This window comes from Myripristis murdjan, chromosome 10 (assembly GCF_902150065.1).
Source record: "Myripristis murdjan chromosome 10, fMyrMur1.1, whole genome shotgun sequence".
NCBI classification, from domain to species: Eukaryota; Metazoa; Chordata; class Actinopteri; order Holocentriformes; family Holocentridae; genus Myripristis; species Myripristis murdjan.
The window spans coordinates 7,894,450-7,914,588 of NC_043989.1; the positions used below are offsets into that span (position 1 = coordinate 7,894,450).

The 20,139-nt window shown below is 43.8% G+C and overlaps 1 protein-coding gene across 11 annotated transcripts in view; it reads right to left on the minus strand.

Moving 5' to 3' along the window:
- Positions 1 to 20,139, minus strand: part of rapgef2b (Rap guanine nucleotide exchange factor 2b) — a 111,721-nt gene that overhangs the window by 23,029 nt on the left and 68,553 nt on the right. For 8 of the 11 annotated variants that reach the window (XM_030061422.1, XM_030061416.1, XM_030061419.1 and 5 more), the window contains 3 exons: positions 7,268 to 7,399; positions 2,110 to 2,287; positions 599 to 735 (listed from right to left, as the gene is read on the minus strand). In XM_030061422.1, coding sequence (XP_029917282.1) covers positions 599 to 735; positions 2,110 to 2,287; positions 7,268 to 7,399 — 447 coding nt within the window. Of the gene's footprint in view, positions 1 to 598; positions 736 to 2,109; positions 2,288 to 7,267; positions 7,400 to 15,264; positions 15,325 to 20,139 lie in introns of those variants that run through there. The other 3 variants (XM_030061424.1, XM_030061423.1, XM_030061426.1) reach the window with 2 other exon arrangements.

Here is a 20,139-nt window from a genome sequence, read left to right on the forward strand (position 1 = left end):
TTGCAAGTACTATTTAAATTTAATGTATAAAAGCATTCAGCTGCTGTCCAAATAATGGAAATGTTAATAACTGAATGTTTTCATAAATTAACTCTAAAAACAAGATCGTCTTCCTTAATACTTGAAAAGCTGACATTTCGTAGATGCATGGTTTCCTATGCCCACAGCATCAATATGCCTAATGGACCCTGACTTCTCTATGACTGGACATTTACTGAAGTGGTCATGCCTTTGAGGTGAGTTCTGCTCTCTATTGTTTGGGTGCATCACAGCAAAAAAACGAAGCAAATCGGCCTCATTGGAACTCATATCTCGTCTTGACCTGGGAGGAAGAGAATAAGTGATGCCTGCTCTGGTTGCCTAGGGAATCACAGAATACCCGGGCAATAAGGGATGGCCATCATTCAGGTTTAATAGAGCAGAAAAAAACATCAAATGGAAGAAGAAACCTTCACTGGCATGAAGGGGCGAAATACAAGTTCAGTTCCCCGAGAGACACACGACTATGCAGACATGATCGAAGGACTTGTGCGCACAAAACTATGTATGCACATGCACAGACTTGCACACATGAACACACACACACACACATACACACCTCTTCACCATCGTTAAGAACAATGGTGCCAGCGCGTTCGACCACGGCAAATACCATGACGGCACAGAGCTCCCTCCTCACTGACATGGTCATGTTGGCAAATGCTGGCAGTTGATGCATGAACTCCAGTAATTGCTCTGTGAGAGGAAGAAAGGAGATAGAACAGAGGAGGAGAGGATGAGGTTAGGAAGACGAGCAAGAGTCTTGACACCCAGAGGAGAAAAAGAGGACAGACAGCGGACTTGGCAAGCCTGTGCTCCCTCAGCTGCAGACAACAAGGCACGAACTGGAGAATGTGCATGAAAATGGAGTCCCATCATTACAATGAATTGCCTACAAATTAACGATTAAAAGAACATTAAGCCAAATATCAATTTAATTGACAGAAACATTCGAGGCGAGCCAAGAAGAATTGCTGACACCTCGCTGAATGACCTTTGTGCGGGTTACAGAAATCAACATTCATTGCAGACATTTGGCACACAAGAACCACTGCTGAAATCATATTAGCCACTCTGTCAACCACGATCAAGTTAAATAATGGGTATCTTGGGCTGGGTGTGCGGGACAGGGAATTGCCATGCATAATCCATGGCCTTTCAGCAGCTGGAGAGGTGGGACACCCTGGTCTAAGGCGCAGAGCTGGGGAGGAGCCCCCCTCCTTCTACAAGCCACCTCTCCTCCCTTGGCTGGCCAGCAGCAGTCTGGGGTGCCGGCTGACCTGTGCTTGGCATGGCAACAGTGTCATGTGTGAAGCTGCGGAAGTACTGAAAGTTTAATGTGCTGGGAGAGGGGAGGCGAGAGGATGTGCCAGAGTGACCTAGAAAAGCCTGCTGGCGGAGGGAGGGGTGCGGAGTTGAGGGGAGAGATCTATGAGGGGGGTGGGGTGGTGCTTTTTGGGTGGGGGTGGGGGAAACGCGGGTTGGCACTCACTCTTACTCTCTCTATGTACAGCGCATCATCCTCTACCCGTTCATATTCACATCTGTACCTAAGCTCCGGGTGTTTGTGTACTTTCTTATTTCTTCATTTATTTATTTACCTCTAAATCATGGATTTCACTATTACTGTGGTTGAATCACAGCTTTAAGGGTTATGATATCACAAGCCTGCTGCGCCTTTTAAAATTACTGGAAAGCCTACATGGGAAACAAGAGCACTAAAGCACAGAAGGCTTTAGACAAATGTAAATTTGCTGTGACCAATTTAAATAAAAAGGAGGGTGAGGCATATATAGAGCAATGGATTGATACAGAATGGGGCCAAGACAGGGATTGGTCTAGCTGGGAACAAGCGCTGGTTGTATTTTCCATTCCACTCTCCATTAGAATCTGATTAAAAATATGCAAGCAACAAAAACACCATGGCCACATAAAGCTTTGATTTACCATAGTGTTATTCTCATAAGCTGTAATAAGAGATAAACATTATTGCACATTTGCAGTTTGCTCTTCTCTTGGCACTCGCAGCACAAAACAAAAAGAGAATACAACCCTCGACCAGGTCCTCACCTATGTCGTCGTCGGTTCTGTCCATGGGGTCCTTCTCCAGGCAGTCCCGGACGATGTCCCGACTCATGAGGGGGTCTGACGCCCGCTCAATGTCCTCCTCATCATCGTCCTCCTCAGAGTCGACTGCAGTCTCTGGCAGGCCACTCAGGTCCATGTCACCCGGCTCGTTTTCTGTGGCCTGCAAAAAGTAAACAGACGACACGTGTCAGTCATATAGGATCGACAACAAAGAGGGAAGGGACGGGTTTCTCCAACCAGCGTCGAAGGCTGGAAAACCACAGCCGTGATGGTGGTTACGGAGGTTGCTGTCCATAACCGTGAGGACAGAGGTCGGATCTTTGCAACAGCCAATAAACAGCCATGTGCCATATTGAAGTGTCCTTGAGCGAGACACGGAACAACCTACCTGCTTGCTCCAGATCAGAGTGTCGGCTAAAATGCCTGAAAAGTAAATCAAATGCCAGAAGTGGCTGATCACTAATGACCAAGCGTATGTGCAGCTATAAACCGTGTGACAGACGAAATTCATTAAAACAGAGCCAATCTGAAAAGGCATGACAAATCAGTTACACAGCAGACACACACACACACACACACTGCTGAGATTGTTTTACAATATGAGCATCAGCTGCGACGCAATACATTTTCAACCGAAAGCAAATGAAAAAAGGCTCTGCAAAACTGTCATGCAGATTTGACCCATTTAGTAAAATGGATTAGAGGTATTCAGTACAGTATGAGAGAGACAGGCGTCAACACTGCATACCAAACAGTCTGCTATGCATAGTAACAAGCTAATTAACTCCCAACTTTCTTCTTCTCTCCCCCTCAGCAAACTCTACTGCTCGCCTCACAGCCAGATCCTGTTCTTTGAAAGCACAAGATGAAATATGTGTGGAAACAGGAAAATGAACAAAGATGAGCAGCGAAAGTAATGCAATTACTTGTGCATGAGTGATATTGAGTTCTCTTGCTATCATCAAACAACGGTTTTCTATAAAGAACAACGAAGAGGCCATATTGCCTGGTTCACTCTCACACAACATGAAATCCCCCCTCAGAATTAACCAAAGCAGTCTGCAAAGGACTGAAAAGCATCAGCCCTTGTGCCTCGCTGCAGCGGCGAACCCTCTTACCTGAACACGATGCCCGACCTCAAGCTTTTTCACAGAAAGAGAGGAAAACGTTGCCTTTGCAAACTGCCCGCAAAAGCCGAGAGCCAGACGCATCTTCACCTCCAAGACTGTCAGTCTGCGTTTAATTTTTCAAAGTCCCCGTACCCAGTCTTTCACCAGAACCCTATGTCATTTCTCCTCAAACGCCATGTGCAAAAGGCTCATTAATGATTCAGACCAGTGTCTGAGTGGCCATTCGGGCGTCACCAGTGCACCCTGATGGGCGGGGCTGGGGCGGGATCTGCAGAAGGGATGCGTATGTGTGCGGGGATCTCCATAGGGACAGGCTTGGCGAGACATGGACGATGGCGTGAACAGGGGAGAGTCACAGATGTAGTAAAAAAAGAAGTTAAGGAGAGTAAAAACCATTTACTCAAAACTCAAAAATAAATGTAAAAGATTTGACTCAAATCTGCATGGTGCGTCACTCCCCCCGACAGTAGGACCGTCATGTAATTAATTAATTGTGATTTCGTGCCAACAAGCAATGTAAATTCCTTTTGGTGACCGATACCAACGCCTTGTAAAGCCCACCCTCTTTTCTGTACCGTCCTTGGGGCCAGTCTTGGGCTGCTTGAGCCAATAAACGCTACTGCATCCTGTAACAAGTGCAAGACACTAAAATAAAAGTTTGAAATATTTATGTCATTGAACTCTACGTGCTACGACCCTTCCATACCGCTAGCCAAGTACTTAAAAAAAAGAAAAACCTCACAACAGTAAAAGCACTGCTAGAGAGCATCAAAATGATTCTACCTGTCCAACATCTGTACAGTCACAACAGTGTTAAGAGCCTGAACTTGTTCTGAGACAAGTGAGAGCATCTCATAAATTAGACTATGATAATGACTGGACAGTGTGTGCGCTAGAAATCTAGACTGTCATATATCCATCACCCCGTGTTTGTACATGCACAGTGAATATTGCTTCACCGAGGCCTGCATCTTGACACCGAGCCCTCGATTATGCTGCAAACATGTTTCTATTTTAGACATCAAATGTAGAACAGCAGAAGACAAGCTTAGATCACGATGCATATTGCCATACAGGACGGCATAGTGACTTCATTTGATTTTGACAGCGTGCGAATGTTACCAACAGCGACAGAGAGATGATAATTTGTTCAAATCTAATAAGAGAGATCGTTTTTTAACACTCGCTTATCTGTGTGTGTGCGTATAAAGACATGCATGCATGTGTGTGTCACGCATGCATCAAAGATCCATAATTGTGCAGCGAGCATAAGAGTGAGTGGGCATTGCAGGTGCTGTTAATATTTCAACAGGGCTATTCTTGGATCAATGCTTTCAAAGCCCTTCTGAAGGACCAATTTCATGATTTATTCAGACACAAAACAGTACACCATGTTGCCGGTGACGTGAGAATGAGGAGGAACCGTTCTGCAGCTGATGAGGCCAAAAGATGCAATGTTGGTGTATAAGGTTGGCAGTGTGGCCTAGTGGTTAGAAAGACTATGACACATCGCTCCTGTCACAGTGTGTTTGAGTGTGTGCTTGTGTGAGCAAAACACTGAACCTCTATCTGCTCAGGATTTATAAGCATCTATGGAAAAGAACATCAGCTAAAAAAAAATGTAATGTAAATTTAAATGTGCCCATATTAATACAAATGTGACTGGAAATTAAAATTTAACACCACAATATTTCTTTGCACCATCAACTTCCTGTGGTTTCAAATGTAAAAAAAAAAAAAAAAAAAAAAAAAAAAATGAGGCCTCTCCTGATTCAGTCAGTGCGCAACAACTCCAACAAGGATCTTAACCATAGCTAGTGATGCTACGCCATGTTATTAATTCTTAAACCTGCAGGATGCAACTTTAGCTAATGATAAAAAGTAATGTTGCATAAAACAAACAGTTTGAGGAGTCCTGCAGGGTACCCTAGGATGGTAAAACATTGATTCTGGTCATTATTTATTCATCGTGCCGCGCATTGTGTTTATGCACAGTGAATGAAAAGAAGGTGCTCTAAAACTTCTGGAAAGTCGGTTTGCACTACGAGAGGATGTTGATTTATATCCGCAGGGTGCCAAGGAAGACAAAATGGGCATTCATGTCTCCCCTCCATCAACAACTACTGCTGAATATCCACTGAGCAAGGCGCATGTCCATAGAAGCTCTCTTGGCCAGCAGTGCAGGTCTGGTTACACTGGGTAGCATTAAGTAAAATGTAAATATGTGGAAATATATGGAAAATGTGTGGAAATGTATTGAGGTGCAGTAAGGTAGTGATGTAAAAGAGGATAAAAAAAAGCCCCTGTGTGTGATTTCTTGGTGCAACTCTATCTAATTCAGCAGTGAGGCAGGCCCAATTGAGTGTGACTGATCACATGTGACTGACCAGTGACAGAAAAGGGAGAGAGACAAAGAAAGAGAGATAAAACGGAGGTCAGGAAGCGGTCAGTGTGGGTTTCAGAGAGAAAGAGAGAGTGGAGAACTGTTGTTTGGTTAAAGGCTGGAGAGAAAGGCAGGAGAGATCGAGGAAAGAAAACATGAGATAAAGTAGAAGCTGCAGGAGAGAATCTGGGGGCATGGTAAGAAAAATGGAGAGGACACAGTAGGATGGTGTGTGTCCGTGTGTGTGTGTGTGTGTGTGTGCAGGTGTGAGTGAGTGAGAACAAGGGAGTGGGAGAGGGAGAGAAAAAATAGCGAGTGTAACTCTTCTGGAGCTGCTAGCAGATGGCTGTAAGACCACGATCAGAGACTGGGTGCAGCAGAGTCTGTTCAACCTGTACCCAACCCACCACAGCATGGCTAGCCAAACACACACACACTGTACGATAAAACACACACACACACACACACACACACACACACACACACACACACACACACAAACGGGCAATTAAAAGCTGCACAAACCGGTGCCGGCTCAAACAAACCGGTGCAGACTACTGTCCCTGCTACTCAATCAAAAGGTCTGCACAAAACAAACTGATTCAGAGTTATGCTTATTCACAAAGACACAAGTGCACACACACATACACATACATACACAACCACGCACACACACACACACACACACACACACACACACACACATATGCACGTAAACATACACAAACACACGCAAATAGGTCCACAGCAGGTGATGGTATTAAGAGCCAGTGGGGTGGGTGCGCTCTGTTAAGAGGATTAGTTGCGATTGGCTTTGGGGCTCGTCCACAGTCACGAGATTGTGGTGTGTGTGCGCGCGTGTGTGTGTGTGTATGTGTATGTGAGTGTGTGTGTTGGGTGGGGTTGGGAGGGGGTTTGGTTAGGGACTGTTGCTAAAGTTGTTATACATTACAGCAGCTGACTTCCAGTGATCTAACTCAACTTTTTCTTTGTGCTGTATTTTTTTTTAGCTGTTCTTTGGAGGTAAGTTGTTTTTCACGAGCCCTTGGAGGTTTTACTCTCACCAGGACAAAAGGGGACTTTTCTTTTCCATTTTACTTTCCTCTGTCAATATTTTCTCATTTGAATAAGCCAGTTATCTACAGAGCTATGTCATATTGCTTTCTTCACCAAGCATTACACATTTTTTCAAATTTTACCAAAAACTAACCTCCAGGTAAACTGGTGTCGCAATTTTCCAACCTGAGTGAAATGCATTGTGATTTATGCTGAGTTATGGTAATTTAGGTTAAGGTACACTGAGGTTAGGAACATCTAAAAAGAAGAGCATGTCCTGTATCAACCTATACAGATTGCAAAATAACAGGAGACCTGTTTACACTTCTGCTGACCAGACTGTGGCCGATAATAACCTGGGAATGTTGCCGAGTTCAGAACACAGGACTGAAATGCCACTTAACTCGTTTAAACCGAGCTCAAGCCCCGCCTGGTACTGTGGTTTCAGATCAGTGCAAAAGGGGAACGGCCAGCTACCTCCAGTACCTAGCCATTTACTAGACTAACAAACTGACTCCATTAAACTACGGGGTTTCCCTGCTGCGGCGCTAACGCCAAGGGGCCAGCTTACCTGGTAAATGTCTGACAGGCTGCTGCTTCCAGAGTCGCTGGTGATACTACATCCTGAGTGGCTGGAGGACACGTGGGTCACCTGTGGGTGCAAGCCGTCGGCCAGGTGAAGTCTGCTGAAGTCTGCGGGGAGCTGCACGCACACACACACACACAAACATGCAGATGGTCAGTATCAGCCAGCTCCAAACTCAACCACCGGTCACTCACACCGACACTCATGCTGACAGCTGGGCGTTTTGAAAGACACTTAGCGGCACGCCGTGCTTTCATTTGTCAAAAAAACAAAACGTGGAGAAAAATATCTCCTTCCTATCCTCCAGGCTTTTACTGTATTTCATCTATTTATTTTCCTAACACTCATTACCCTCGGTTAAGGAAAGCTTTTAGTGATCTAAGAATTGTACTCACTACAAGAGAGCACAAACGCATGAACTGTAAAAATGCAAAAATGCAAAAATCTAAAAATGTCATGTATGGGGTTTTGGAGGGAAAGCACACTATCGAGGAATCTAGGTCAATAGCTGCTGTTAATCTTCATTACCTCAGCGAGGTTGGACTTTATTTTATGGCTATACGTTATTCTATTACAACTTTCCTCCTTATCAGACAGTACGCAGTGACAAACGCCACTGAAGATGGGGGATAGAGTGAGGAGACGACATGAATCAAAGCTGTGAGGAAGATTCAAACCCGTGATGCTGTACGCATCTTAACCCACTGAGCCACAACACCAGTACCATCATCTCTATTCTAATGAGTATGAGGCGTTTATCTCTTGCTTTTATTCCACCTCTGTGATTACACACCACTGTTGACTGAACATTAAGTACATAAAATAATATTAATGGGTCCCTTGCCAAAACTCAGGTTTATCCAAATAATTCATTATGAAAGCAAGACACGGGGCAGGACTAAAAGGGAAAATAATGTTAATGACGGTTTCCCACTTTCTTGGGTTTTGACAGAAATGTTTAACACAATATGGGACTGAATAAATAGCCTCGTTAACACCTTCGGAAGCCTTCCTCTCCATCCTTCACTGATACCGCCAGTTAGCGTGCGAGACAATATCACCGCTGTCGTGTGAAACTATATATTTGCAAAAAACATATTTCGAGAACTGAGGACAAGAATCCTTTTTTGTATTATGGAACATCTAAAATTGGGTTCTAACAGGTCTCATGGATCTAAGTGTCTGTAAATGCAAACACAGCAGGGTAACCTTTCAATTGACCTCAGAAAAAAAGGCAAGACTGAAGTAACATATTTTTATTATATATTCTTTTTTTTCTTTTTCTTTTTTGCACAACAGCGCTACTGAGGCTCGGCTGTGTTAGCCGCAACCGAGCGGCACGCCTTTCATGAATTAAGCACAAAAACAAGAAGCACCGAGTACGCTAAGGAAACACCCTAATTAAAGCATGCAATTCAAATAAGCTAAATGAACACCAGGCAGTAATAGGGGAAACCCATCTGAGTAATGCATAGTGTATACTAAACCAAACGGCACTACTGTAATTAGGCGTATTGCAAATGAACCGACACATTTTCCTATGGAGTTGACCCCGAAATGCAAAATGCATTAGAGCCGTGCTGAATTTTAAAAAGGCGAGGAGGAATACTACAAATGCAACTACAGCAGTTAGTACCGCGAAAGCTTTTGTGTTTTGGCTGATGAATATGCCATAGTGTATGTAAAGTATGCAAAATAATTATGTGTGCTGCACTGTATATAAACACTTTCCCCCCCATACTGAAATATATGCCCTTTGAAAAAAATTTAATTCCTCTGACAAATCACTCCTGGTTATGAGAGTAAAACTTCCTGTCATTAGTTATCTTGATTACTTATTAACATTAACATTTTGCAAGTTTATCATCTGTGTTTTCTACATCTTCAGAAAACACTGAGGTTAACATTTCACTTCAGATGACATCATATTATTTTTTTTTTCAAAATGTATACAGCAGAAAGTGTTTTGATATGAAACCTGTCATATCCGCCTACAGTGCCAGAGGGGGCGAGTTATGGATTTAATCAAATGGTATAAACTGGTTCACGAGGCCTATGGATGTGAATATTTCATGCCCAAATGTTTTATTTACCAATAGTTTTTTGATACTCAGAAGGGAGACTGCACTGTGCCACTTTCAACTCCACCTCTGGCTGCGGCAGATCATCAATATTGAATTTTCACACCTAAAAGTCAAACAGGGATGATTTAACTAGGCTACTTAATTCTGCATAAGATATCTCTGCCAGAATTTTTTTTAAAGAAGAATGTATGACCTTTGATGGATTAAAAAATATAAAGAAATTAACTTTTCCTATTTCTTTGAATATCAGAATATTAGTTACATTGACAGTGTTCTTTAAACAAATAAACTGTAGATGGGAATTAAGTGTTTTGGAGCTTTTTCTAAATATATGATGCATCAAAATATGAATGTATGTTATTCCAGACATCAAAGTTGTTAACAAAACTTTGACAGCCTCGAAATACAGGTACAATTCATATCCTTCTGTCACATGATCTCGGTGCTGGTATAGATAAGCCAGGATACAAATTTCAAAATGAAAAAAAAAAAAAGACGTTGCTTCAGTAAATCCTCATGTAAACACAGCCCGTGGTGGAGAAACAGTGGACAGATCATAATGTTCTGCAGTCGCCGAGGATGGCTTTAATTCTTCCATCTGAGCAGCACATGTAAATGGTCTCTCTGGCTGGAGAGATCTCAACATCTTCTTCCCCAAAATGCACTCTAGACTCTAAATGACTACACTGTCACAGGTAGGTTTGGAAATCAGTCTCAACAGTGGCAACGCTGCGAAGTCTCACTTAGATGACAAATGGAATAGATTGGATAGGAATACATCTGGAGGGTCATTTGCAAGTAAATAGGTTTGAGCCATCATCTCCTCTCACACGCACTCTAAGAAACCTCCGCTGTCACAGCTTCTGAAGCACTCATCTGCATTATGGCTTAATGAAAGAGTTTTGGAAGTGGGGGACAAGAGTTTTTTTTTTTTTTTTTTTCTTTCTCCCAGAATTAACACTATGGTGTTTGGGAAAACTATTTTGACTAAATGACTTCTCAGTATTCATGGACTGTAGCCTGAGACAGCAGCACAATAAAAGTGAAGAGCTTGAAGCAATTGTAGCACTGAATTGATTCGACACAGTTATAGCTGTATACTGTGACAAGTTATTTAGAGCATTTTGTTAGCTGCAGCCTACATGGTTTCCAATGTTTGTGGGGGAAATCTGAATTGGAGATATAGCTATTCAGCGTATGCTTTTATGTCTTTCTTTGTGCAATATTTGTGTCAAGAGAGTGAGAGGCAGACAGGGCACTCAGTGTGGTTCCACTGGCGCTGAGGTGTGATGTGATTATACTGTGTCAAAGATTGCCATCACGTTTAATTATCTGGCTGGTTGCACTAACCAAAATGGCCGACCGGAGGGGCCAGTCGCTAACCCCCTCAGGCTGCTGTTTCCCCATTCCCTCCTCTGGTCCAATTCACTTCTACCGCCTCCAGCCGACTTCCACATTATTACTGACTGGACACTATTGTGTTATGGTGATGAGTACCATCGTCCATTAGAAAAAGCACAGGCTAAACCTAATCATATTTCTTGTTGATGACTTTTATGGTTCAGTTTATCACTTGTTTAAAACCAACTTTGTAAATAAGGACAGACTCTAACAATTCTTGCCTTACAGTATTAAAGTTGTTTCATATTTGCTACATAAATAATGGCAGCTTTGACCCTCCAGTTCTTACTATTAGTTGCATGCAGTGCTTTCTAGAAACGGATATGCACTGAACTGATTTAAAAATCACTCTAGACAAGAGCATAATTTAAATGACTACTGTGTAAATACATTTTAACTTCATGGGGTAACAGTAAAGCTGATTCACTAAGTGGAAGTGCACAGTGGGTAAATTAATTGAGTATTGTCATTATTAAGAGGACAAGACCAGCCATGTGGGGTTTGTCAATATAGACTTCCAACCAGGCACTGGAGTGGTCTGCATGTCAATAATAATAGCCCCACTGGTTTCCACCTCCTGACAGCATCCCTGCACTCACAAGCCCCTCCTCCCGGAAAGAGGGAGGGAACGAGGTAGGACAGAGGGAGAGATAAAGGGAGGGATATAAAGAGGGATAAAGGGAGGGGGAGAGTGAGGGGGGGATAATAAACACTTCATCCTTTCTCTCCACTCATTTAGGTCATCAGTCTGTCAGTCAATAAGCCAGGGTCCGCGTGGCCCATGAGCATTTGGTCCAATGACCTCTTCTGTCCATCGGCATGCTGGAGACTGGGCTAAGATGGACGCCACCACAATGTTAATGACACACGGTGGTTAAGCTCATCTAATCAGTAGCACAACGGGGTGCTAATTGCTTGTCGACTGCGTGTACAGCAAGCCGTCAGCCCCAATCATTTTTCAGGGTTAGCATTGGGTTAGCAATGCTGTTGTTGATATCCTCAGCATCAATCATAACACAATAATATGACCAGCCTCCTACCTTATGTAGGCCTCTCAGTGGGCTGCTCCTGTGCTCTACATACAACGTTCGCTTGCAAACAAATGAAATGAGCTCTTTAGAAGCCCGAGCCAAAAATATTTACAATCAGCTGTCACAGGAGGATTAGGCATTGCTCTAATGCTCAAGCCACAACACACAGCTCTGCCTACATGTGAGCAGATGTGGCGCTCCTTAAATTACACTGTAGACCTAATGACCTAGATTGCTGGGCGGACACCCTGTGGAAGCGCTGGCCGGCTCTCAATCTCTTTACCGCCTTTATACAATATGCCGGGGGTGATGCGGAGGATAGCCACTATCGTGGGTGGTCAGGTTCAGAACCACTTGGCCTGTTGGAAAGGCTTGACTTCCCTCCAATCTTTCCACTTACTGCTTTATCTCATCTTTCTTTCGTGGCATTATAAGCATGATAGTCTCGAAAAGAGCCTCACAGAGTCAATTTTAATGGGAGGGTCATCTCTGGATAATACTGTGTCATTGGGGAGCTAAAAAAACAACAAAATGTCTCTTTCAGAACTTAAGTAGCTACTTTAGATTATCCTGCTGCTTTACGCACTTTATACATGGTTGCAACTGTGACTACTTGTTAAAGAATGGGAAGCCGTTGATGTTGGAGGACTGAGAGAAAGTGGGTACATCCCTGAGCTTCCCGTGACCATGCCGGCAGCTTCTTGCTTTCCTGAGCTGGGCGGATCAAGAGATTAAAGACCTTTCGGCAGGGTGTCCGATTAAATGGGCCTGATATGCTCTCTGGGCTTTCCCCTCCCTGGTGACAGCTCTACCACTCAGTACCACACATGCCAACAGTTAGACAGTGGGAGATGATTATATGCAGTGAGGCATTTAGTGCACCATGCTATTATCATAACACTTTATGGTCAGTTTTATCCTAAATATCAACCATTAGAAAAAAATAATAACATAAAATAAATCCAAATCAATTCCACCAGCAAATATATTTTTTCCCTAATTTACTGACCAAGCCCACAGTGGATAAAATATTTGTGCCTAAATCCTTGGTACATGGACATCAATTCCATAAAACGAGAAGAGATAAGGAGACCGCATCCGTGGCTAACCTATCACCAAAAGATAAAGCCATAAAAGTCCATAAAAGCCCAACAAATCAACATGAATTGTATTGCATGGCATAAAACAGTGTGTGCCTTCTGGTAGACTCAAGATAAAATGAAAATGCAAGAAGGGAAATCACATAGGTCCATATAACAGAGATAAGCAAGCTGAGAATTACACATCTAGCAGCCAATGGCCATGGACCTACTAAAATGATGTCATTACTGTAATAAGATCTGGTGGCTGTTATTGACTTTACCCATGGTGGGTTTCCCTGCTGTGCCAGATGAATATTTACACAGGCCCCCATTAATATGCTAAAAAAACAACATATTTAATGTGAAGAGAGAGAGAGAGTGAGAACGAGGAAGAGAGGCGAACACGCAGATCAACCGGAGTTCTACCCTAAAGTGAACAATATAATTAATTATACAGTTTGCCACAGAGCTAAAATTTAAAAATCATGGCAAATTATGGCTCATATATATATATACTAGCTGCAAAATATGTATCTACCTTTCATGTAGGTACATACTGGAGAGCCAATGGAGAAATCAGTCAAGTTAGGATGATGATGATATTTTCCATGCAGGTGCTGTTTTCCTGTCTTTTTAGCTTATGTTGACTTGCATGGGTATTGGGCTCTAAACAAGATTAAGTAATGTAAGAATGAAATTAACTTGCCATTAACAATTCTTAAATTACAGATAAGTGTTTCTTTAAAAAAAAATGCAGTGCTGTTTTTTCATCCCTTACAAAAATTACTATACAAATCTTATGATACAGGTTATGAGAATTTTTCAATTTGGCTACTGTTCACTTGGCGAGTTTTTGCCACGGTGTTAAGGAACCAGGTAAAATCACAGTGAAGAAGATCTATTTCAGTTAGGAGATCATTACAAAACTGTGAGTCATTACAGAGACATGACAGTAATACCACAGTAGATAAAAAAAAAGAAAGAAAGAAATACCACAAAATACGTCATGGTATGGTCAGTATGAACTTAACTGAGTCTCTCACTAAGACTGTATGTACTATGAGTCCCCGTGGTATTACCATAGGAGATAGAAAATACCATTAAAGCTTATAAGGGTTACTATAAACTCTCCACTGAGTCCCACAGATGCTATAAATCCCTATAGGACTATCATTGGAACATTATGGTGATTTTTCGTTAGGGATCTGTGCTCTGCAGTGCAGGATCCGTCCATCACTGTGATTTACGGCCTGATGTGCGTATGAGTGTGTGTGGCCCCGGTGTGTGAGTGATGCCAACGGCGCTGACAGCCGATCAATCCATTTACCGTTCAAGTACAGATCAGTGCTGTACAGCAGCTCTGGCCTCCAAACGTCTGGCAGCTGCTGGCTGCATCCAGCACCATGGACAGCACCGGCAGCAGGGGTAAATGAGCCAGTGGGTCAACTTGTGACTTCCACTCGGTGACCAAAATCAGTAGGTCTGGTCTGGCACCGAAAAGCACTAATTTGCACCTTTTCTCATTTCGAACACCGGAAAAATCATCCGTTTGATACTCCTTACCATGACGTATACGAGGATTTCACCCTCAAAAGATTTGGGTCAGGCTAAAAAAAGGTGGTGGGTCATCTGCGATTAGGTGGGGTTAACCCTCCACTTGACATCACCCCCCAACAAGCCATTCTGATCTATTGCTTGTACAGTATTTTTTTCCCCAATAGAAACGACATCGGCGTGGCAATTTCATGGGCGCGCCGTGCGGACCCACAATCAAGTATTGTCACCTTAGTGCATCGTAAAACATAATGAGGGCACAGACGCCGGTCATAAAACAAGCACGCACACATACACAGACACACACACACATACACACACAAATCGCCCTTGCAAAGCAGTGTGTGCGCTTTGCAGAAAAATAACTAGGCCTATAATATTCCTATAGGAAGTTACAGTGCGTCTGTGACTCAGTGTTGGGTTTTAACCTACATCACTTATGACATCCTTATTTCTATGATATTCCTAAAGAATATTACATATGCGACGTTTTGCAGATTTTTTTATATCACAGGATTGTCTTTCCCGAGTGTGTGTGTGTGTGTGTATGCGTGTGCGTGCGCGCGCTTGTGACAGCAAGCACATGGCGGCCGTTTCTACAACACACTGACACACATCGTAGGCTCGACAGGGAAATAAGGCTGTGATCAAACCGTTCGGGTTTCTGTCTTGTCCTTGGCCTGCCCTGCGTCCATTCATCTTGTGGAGGCTCGATAGAAATCCGATGCACATCCATTATAAGGCCGGTAATCATATCTAGTGGGGTCATAAACGAGGAAAAAAAATAAAAGATGGAGAAAAAAAACCTTGCACGTCAATAGGCTACTTACCGGGGTTTTATCTTGCTGGCTCGGGACTCCATGGCTGTCTGATGCTGCTAATGGTTTCATAATGAAAAAATGTTCACCGGGCTAAAATCTAACATCCTGGACCTGGCTCTACGCTACAGCATAGACCCCCATCTTCATCCAGCCGCCTGTCCTCTCCCCTCCCTCGACTCCACCGTCTCCCGTCGCCCTGTCTCTCTGGATGGAGGAGGCGGCTTGACAGTTTGGGAGTATCCGCTGTTCGGTGGCCTGATTTGGCTCTCAGACGCACCAGCTCCTGCGTTTATTCCAACCTCCCCGCTGTTTCCCAGGCAAAAATATTTGCAAAGAAAAAAAGGCGAAGGGGAAGAGAAAAAATATATTTCTATCCAAGCGATGACGAACCAGCCTCTTCTCTCCCCCCACTTGACAATCACATCTCCTGCCGGAGAGCAGCGGCGCGCCGATAATAAAGCACAAAATAGAAAAAAATGAGAAAAATGGCTGACACTTTCACTCACGTTTGCTCCCTCCGCCTTCACTCTCTCTTTCTAGTCTCCCCTCCCCTCCCTCTCCCGACGGTATAGCTACACACGCAAACACACGCGTACGCACCGACCGGGCAAACACACACGCCTTTACGCACCATTAGATTATTTGGAGACGGAGAAGCCAGCCTCCACTGAGCTTTGTAAACCCTTTTGGTTTGTTTGTGACCGGAGCAGGGGTATGTGTGTGTGAGAGCGTGTGTGGAGTGTGCGTGGAGTGTGTGTCGGGGTTGGGTTGAGGTTGGTGGGGGTGGGGGCGGGGTAGGGGTAGGGGGGGCTGACAGTAATGCTGTAAGAGCAGCCACTATGGCTCCTCTGGAAGACTTAAAAACAGCAGCCACAGTGCAGACAGAGATATGAAGAGAGGGCAGAAAAGGAGGAAACGGTGAGAAGGGAGGACAAGGGAAGTAAAGTGATGCAGAAGGAGGAGGAGGGAAAGGGACGTATACAGGCACAGAGATGGAGAGGTGAATTGAGATGAAATAGAAAACAAGGCATCAGACAAGATGCGAGAAATGCACAATTGAGAGGAGGAAAAAAAATGAAGTGGGAGAGATGGATGGATGGATAGATGGGTGGAGGGAGGGAGAGAGGGAGGGAGGAGAGGAGCCCAATGCGAGTAATGCCATTATCACGCTCACTTCGGCACAAGACCATGGCTGCAGCCGGTTGGCATAGTAACGGAGTGAGGGAAAACCATTTCCTGGGTGGAGAGAGAGAAACAGAGTGAGAGGAGAGAGGGAGAAAGAGAGAGCAGCATCTCCTTGCAAGAGAGAAAGTGACGGGGAGTAAAAGAGGAGTGGAGAGGAGAGGAGGGCTTTGATGAAAACAAGCTCAGAGATGGCATAAAACGCAAGAGGAGGAATAGTGAAATGGGGCCTGGTGGCAGTGATGAAACCGCTGTCACTCAGCTGGAGCAGAATAGCCACGGCGACTGGGTGACCGCCACACCCCCACACTCCACCCACCCACCCAACCCCACAGGGCCTTTAGTTGCTGTGGCGACGGAAGCAGCTAGACATGGCAAAATGGAGGAGGGAAAGGAGGAGGGGGAGAGCATGTGTGTGTTTGTGTGTGTGTGCGTGTGTGTGGGAAAGAAAAGAGAAACTTCACCTTCACCCAGCTGCACTACACTGAGTAGTGCCATCACTGACAGCTGACGTATCTAGCGAGAGACAACCAATTCCCTTTCACTCTCATGCATGCAGCCGCAGCCACACACACACACACACACACACACACACACACACACACAAAGTAAGATAGCTACTATCTCTACCATCACCTCTCAGCTTAGTGAGGGGAAGAGTAAGAGTGAGCATACAGACACACTGTGCTTACGTCTGTGTGAGTGTGTGTGTGTGTGTGTGTGTGTGTGTGTGTGTTGGGGATAGGCCATGCCCCCAGAGGCTCTCTGGTTATTGGATGCACAAAAGGTCCCATATATGAAGGCCATGCCTCCTGACAGACAGAGAGATAGGAGGAGGACGATGTCAGTCTAAATGACAAAGACATTGCCAGCAACAATGGGATTTAAAGGCCAAACCAAACAATGAACAATAGTCAGGCAACTGGTTATCTCTGTTTATCTCCAAATGGCAAAATAATAAGCTCACAATCCACACACACCCAAAGGACAATACCCAATATTACCTATTAAGAGAAAAAAATAAACCTTTTCACTTTGACTTTCCTGTACTTGTCATTTATGCATTTTCTTGTTGCCATGCCAGTTTTCTTCTTGTTTGGTCATGGTTATTTATCTTTTATTACTCAGATTATATGAGCGTTTTTGCAAGTCATCTTAATTTGCTTTTCCATCTGTTTCTGTTGATAAAAAAACAACAATCAGTCACATTCTTTGGGGTATTACTACATTTGATCATTTGCAACAGCATCTACATCTGTGTGCAGGAATCGTGATGAATAAATCTGAGGCTCATTGCTGATAAACATCTCCAACACATATACTCAGTCCTTCAGACTAAAAGTTGTTACCGGCTGATTAATGCAAGGCATACAAAACACAATTCATATTGCAAAACAACAACTAATCCAATAAAAAACAATAAAACCCTTCACACATTTCCTGTGCATCCAGACAGCTGAGGCTGCAGCTATTTGTCATGGTGAATAAGAGCCTAGCCGCTCTGCTTTAGACAATGCCTCGAAAGCAGCGTAGTAGGAGCTGTTTTTGGAGCTCCTCCAGTCATGGCAGCAGGAAAGGGGGGAGGCTGGGGGTGGAGAGGGGGAGCTGGAGAGACCCGGTATGACATCACCTCTCCTGCCCCAAGCAATGATGTAATGCATCAAAACAACAAAAAAGCTCAGGTGCTGTGCTGTCGAGCCCAGTCATTAACGTCTCCAACAATCGTCGGGGGGGAAGACCGGGGCATCATTACATCACCGCGGCAACGGGGTCGTGTCTGGGGAATATCAGACGTGCTGCCCAGCCCCCAATTTAATGCTTTCTAGGCACAAACAGACCTATTAATCTATTTTTTTACTGAGTAATCACAATGTAATTGGAAAGTGGAAGAGGCAGGAATGAATCGATCATACGTGATTGTGACAGTGACGTGACAGCGGCCCTTGAGAATAACACGAATGCGTTCAGAGGCAATTGAAGCATGTGCTAAATGCATGTGGTGGGGGCGGTGCCTTGTCTGCTATTTGTAAACACAGTCTGAAAACCCAGCGTGGCTGCAATTGTTTCATGCATTATAGGATAGGTCATGTGACGGTGTTTGCTCGCTGACGTGTAGCATTAGAAACCTCATTACTCCATTGGATGGCACACCCGGATACAAACACACATGGACAATCACACACATGCAACAAACACGCAAATGCCAAAACAAGGTCCATTTAGATAATCAAAAGGGAGAAATACTGAGCAGGAAACATTCATCTTTGCAGAGGTACACCCAGCCTTCCTCTTAAGACAGTGAATTCACAGTACATCCACAAAGTCAAATGTGCATAATCTCTCAATGCCATCAATCCCATTTTCCACTCTCCATTAAACACAAGTTCATAAAAACAGCAAAAGTTCACATCCTTTACATTTCAAGGCACCTCAGATGATAATTTCACCCAGAGCAACCAACAGTGAACAACAACAGCAGAGCAAGATGAAATTCTTAGATTGCAGCAAACAACCATAGAATAGCAGAGCAGCGTAACAATTTAGCAAAATAAGAAAAAAAAATGAAGTGTGTTGTTCAGCATGGGGAAATACAAGAAAAAGACTGTCATCCTTCAACTGCAATTCCATTTAAGCACACACATACACATACAAGTATGCACGCACGCACACAATGCACAAAGTCCATGGTGACAAGCTGATTCACATGTGATGACCCCGGCATTGAAACTATTGGCTATGTCCAAAGCCCAGCTCCTCATACAGCTGTTTAACCAACATTTTACATTTTGGCAACTGGCACCCTCATCCAGACTGACTTCACAATGTAAGAAGTGAAGAATGATAAGGTGGTTTAGGGGCCCCTGTTAGCACACACTGGCCCGGATGAAGGCCTCCAGTTTCCCTACAGCTAAGAGGAGGAGGATGTTCGAGCTGAAAGGGGACAGATACCAGGGAATAAAACAGGAGAGGACGAGGAGGAAAGAAACTTAGCTTGGAATCAAACAATCCTTTGGATCGCTCACAGGATCAGTCAGCCAGGAGCAGAACAAGAGAGACAATATTGCATTTCATTATGCATCACCAGACACTTTTTCTTCACAAAGTACAAGAAGTGCCTATTCGCACAATGTCAGGCATTTTGATGGCTGATGACTTACAAAGCACAGGCACACTTCAGCAGGACACATGGCTGCTATTGGCTGTTAAAGGATCAGACTTGTGACATGCTAGGATATAATGCTTTGTGACATGCATTATTCACCTTATAAAGACACTCTGCTAACTGAAGTAGGTGTGTTAATCTTTGACATCAGTCCCATTGCGACAGCTCCAAACAGTATTCTTAGAATGAGGATGATGATCTAATAAAAAAAGACTACATTTTCATAGCTGCTGCAGCCCTAGGGATTATTTCATTTATCACACTGTTGTCACCTCTGCAATGCTCTAAAAATAATTTGGCAGCAACATGGGCAGACAAGCATGTTTAAAAGATTACACTTGTAGGTGCGCGAGCCAAAAAAATCTGTCGCAACCTTGCAGCTCCTCCAAATCGCATGAATCAAAAAGAAAAGGAAAAGAGGGAGAAAAATTAACAAAGCTTAAATACTTTTGGTAGGTGTATGAAAAGTTGATCAGTACCCAGAGGTTTCCGGATCAGGTTACAGCATAACTGTGGAAGGTTATCAGCTGGAAGTCTTT